The sequence below is a fragment of the Nerophis lumbriciformis genome, linkage group LG32 (genome assembly GCF_033978685.3).
Source record: "Nerophis lumbriciformis linkage group LG32, RoL_Nlum_v2.1, whole genome shotgun sequence".
In the NCBI taxonomy this organism is placed as follows: Eukaryota; Metazoa; Chordata; class Actinopteri; order Syngnathiformes; family Syngnathidae; genus Nerophis; species Nerophis lumbriciformis.
In genome coordinates, this window is record NC_084579.2 from 4,308,161 (window position 1) to 4,312,453 (window position 4,293).

Below are 4,293 nucleotides of genomic sequence, written 5' to 3' on the forward strand. Positions count from 1 at the left end.
TTAGATTGTATAATTTAATATACTAATACATTAATAAGTATAATTTAATATACTAATACATTATTAGTATGATTTAATATATACTAATACGTTAATTAGTACAATTCAATATACTAAAATATTATTAGTATTATTGAATATACTAATACATTAATTAATATAATTTAATATACTAATACATTATTAGTATATTAAATTGTACAATCTAATTTAATATATTAATACGTTATTAGTATATTAGATTGTATAATTTAATATATATATAATTTAATACAATCTAATATACTAATAATGTATTAATATATTAAATTAGATTGTATAATTTAATATACTAACAATGTATTAGTATATTTTACTAATAATGTATTAGTATATTAAATTATACTAATTGATGTATTAGTATATTAAATTATACTAATTAATGTACTACTATATTCAATTATAATGTACTACTGTATTCAATTATACTAATAATGTATTAGTATATTAAATTATACTAATTAATGTATTAATATATTAAATTATACAATCTAATATACTAATGTATTAGTATATTAAATTAGATTGTATAATTTAATATACTAACAATATATTAGTATATTCAATTATACTAATTAATGTATTAGTATATTAATTATACTAATTAATGTACTACTATATTCAATTATACAAATAATGTATTAGTATTTTAAATTATACTAATGTATTAGTATATTAAATTATACTAATTAATGTACTACTATATTCAATTATACAAATAATGTATTAGTATTTTAAATTATACTAATGTATTAGTATATTAAATTATACTAATAATGTATTAGTATATTAAATTATACAAACAATGTATTAGTATATTCAATTATACTAATTAATGTATTAGTATATTAATTATACTAATTCATGTACTACTATATTCAATTATACAAATAATGTGTTAGTATTTTAAATGATACTAATGTATTAGTATATTAAATTATACTAATAATGTATTAGTATATCAAATTATACAATCTAATTTAATATACTGATAATGTATTAGTATATTAAAATATACTAATACATATGAGTATATTAAATTACATTGTGTTGTGATTTAAAATGACATATATTGTCAATAAATGATTTCTTATTGAATTTAGTTTTTCTTTTATCATTATGTTGATTATTGGTGACTGCAGTAGGACTCACTAGCGTTGTACTTTGTATGTAATCTGTGTGTGTGTGTGTGTGTGTTTATTCAATAAAGTTTGATTACCACGGAAAACGGCATCACTGTTGTCTAGAACAGGGGTTTCCAAAGTGCGGCTCGGGGGCCATTTGCAGCCCACAGCACACTCTTAAAATACCCCAAAATTTATTTTTTTTAAATAAAAAAGTAATACTTAACTGATATAACTAATGTAATACTACTATCTATGTAGAAAAGATTGACAGTAGCTGTAATTGTAAATTATACAACCAAATAAGAACATTATTTACAGCAATAAATGATGTAATTTTACATCAATGATGTAATAAACAACAATGATGTCATGGTTAGTCCGGAACATGAATATAGGGAGGTTACATTGAAGTCAATGTTGTCCTGGTTGATGAAACACAACGGCTGAGGGATGGCTTGTCAATAATTGGATGAGGAAAGTGTTGATTGTTTAACCTGGGACTTTAATCCACTTTAATCCGGGATGATCCTCACCTTGATCCACTCAGCACTCGTTAGTCCTCAAATGCTTCGGTCCATATTGCTCACGCCGCGGAGACGCTCCGTCAGGATGTGGAGTATTTTACAGGGGGGGTGTGCGCGGGCTGAGGTGTGCCCATTATCTTTGAGGAGGCAGGAAGGTGGTGGGGGGGGTCCAGACTGAGTGGAGCCATGGTGGAACAGCCTCATTGAGGAGGAGGTGGGGGTGTCGGGGAGGGGACGTGGGCTTTGATGTGCCTCGAGGTGGGACGTGGCCTATAAAGTACGGGGAACCTCTTGAGGAACGCCACTTACCTGCACGCCAACCGGACTCAGCACCCTCCAGAAACCTCCTGAGGATTATTCACGCCATGAGGGGACACTTCTCCATCGAGTGGATGGCCCAAAGCAGCCAGCCCGCCGCCACCGCGGCCGCGGCCTGCGGGACCGACGCCGAAAGCCTGCCCGGTTTTTATCGCCGACCGAAGAGCAAGAGCGGACCCCAGTTGGAGCGCAGAGATGACCTCCATGGAGCGTCCGTGCAGCAGCGAGGTGAGCAAATATATAACTTGACCACTAGGGGGCGGTACTTTACACCAAGTGTAAATCATAATGTGTTTCGGAAAATCCACAAAATGGCTGGTGGGGTACATTGTTGTGGTCACATGTGTTAGTGTTCATGTACACAAGATGCCAGGTGGGCTACATGGTGCTTGTGCGTTCTTCCAGGGTTGGAGGCGGGTTTCAGCAGCGGGACTGAGGAGGAGACGTCAGGTTACGAGAGCGAGGGCGAGCGTGGCGTCTCGCCGCCGGCCGCCTCGCCGCCGACCCCCCCCTCGGGGAGGAGGCCCCGTACGGCCTTCACGGCGGAGCAGGTGAGCAGCTTGGAGCGAGCCTTCAAGAGGAACGCCTACCTGGGGACGCAGGACAAGGCGGAGCTCTGCAAGAAGCTCAACCTGTCGGACAAACAGGTGGGAAACTTTTATTTGGAGCCCCGGGAGGTCCGGGAGGTCCTTGTCCGTCGTCTGACCGCGTGTCCTCCTTTGTTTCCCAGATCAGAAACTGGTTCCAGAACCGGCGCATGAAGCTGAAGAGGACGGTGCAGGACGCGCTGGCACACGCCTGCCAGGCCAACGCCGCCTCCCACTTCACGCACTACCCCGAAATGCAGGCGTTCAGGCCGGCGCCGTATCCCAGGTACCACTCGCCGCAAGACGCCGCCTTGGCTCACCCTCACTGCCTTCAGTACGCCTCGCCTCTGCCGCCCGCCATGCCCTCGCTGCCTCTGGACTCTCTCTACCTGCCAGGCGCCATGTTGCCCGCCGCCACGCCCCCTCCTCTCATAGGCTCCTACCCAACCTACCCTCAGTACTACTGACCAATGGCCGAAATATGCTTTTATTTTGGAACAGGAAGTGTTTATTTTTTAAATCCGAATAGTTTAATAATTATGTCCGTAAAATTGAAGGGTTGTGTGCAATAATGATTGCAAATAAATCGATTGACACTGGCCGTTTACTTGTTCTTTTATGTCAAAATAAAACGGCACAAAAAGCTATAATTAAATGGATAAAAAATGATATAAGTATACATATATTTATATGTGTCACTGTTGGTGACGTCTATTTATAATAAATGATATAAGTGTACAAATGTTTATATGCGTTACTGTTGGTGATCTCTAAAAATATACAGTTCAATTTTTGTCCAAATATTGGGACATTTTTTTAATTTATTAAAATTCCGGTTGCAAATAATAATCTGTGATTAATCATGATTAATCCAAATTCCAAAGTCTGATTCACCTGATTTAAAGAAATTATTCAATTGACAGCACTATTGACTTTTCAAACATTCTCTGAAATATACAGTGCATTTTTGCATAAATATTGGTGTCTTTTTTTAAGTGATTTTAAATTACGTTGCAATTAATAATAACCTGTGATTAATCATGATGAATCCAAATTCAAATGTGTGATTAATCTGAAAAATGTATCAATTGACAGCACTTATATTCATTTTTAAATGTGTCACACATATGCAATATACAGTGCATATTAATAACTAATATTAATCTTTAAAGGTGTCAGTTTTCAAACAATCTCTGAAAATATAGTTCAATTTTTGTCCAAATATTGGGAAGTTTTTTTAAGTTTATTAAAATTCCGGTTGCAAATAATAACCTGTGATTAATCATGATTAATCCAAATTCAAAAGTCTGATTCATCTGATTTAAATAAAAATTGGCCCTACCGTGTGAGTGTGAATGTTGTCTGTCTATCTGTGATGAGATGGCGACTTGTCCAGGGTGTACCCCGCCTTCCGCCCGAATGCAGCTGAGATAGGCTGCAGCGACCCCAAACGGGACAAGCGGTAGAAAATGGATTCAATTGACTGTTGGTGACGTCTGTGGAAATGCTTATTTATTTGATGTCAAAACAAAACAGCAACAAACGCGAGAATAAAATGGATTAAAAACATGTTTAGAAATGTTTATATGTGTTACTGTTAGTGACGTCTGTTGAAGGTAAAAAAAAAAAAAAAGAAGCTTTTTAGCTGACGAGCATCGGAAACCTGCTTAAAGTCCACGTAGGACTCCGCCCACCGCC

General features: G+C 36.6%; 1 protein-coding gene across 1 annotated transcript; it reads left to right on the forward strand.

Annotated features, from left to right (window-relative positions):
• The first annotated feature begins 1,373 nt into the window (after positions 1-1,373).
• ved (ventrally expressed dharma/bozozok antagonist) lies at positions 1,374-3,257 on the forward strand. Its single transcript, XM_061927228.1, has 3 exons — positions 1,374-2,236; positions 2,414-2,655; positions 2,739-3,257. The coding sequence occupies exons 1-3, from the start codon at positions 2,056-2,058 to the stop codon at positions 3,060-3,062; spliced, it is 747 nt and encodes a 248-aa protein (XP_061783212.1). The 5' UTR covers positions 1,374-2,055; the 3' UTR covers positions 3,063-3,257.
• Positions 3,258-4,293: the final 1,036 nt, after the last annotated feature.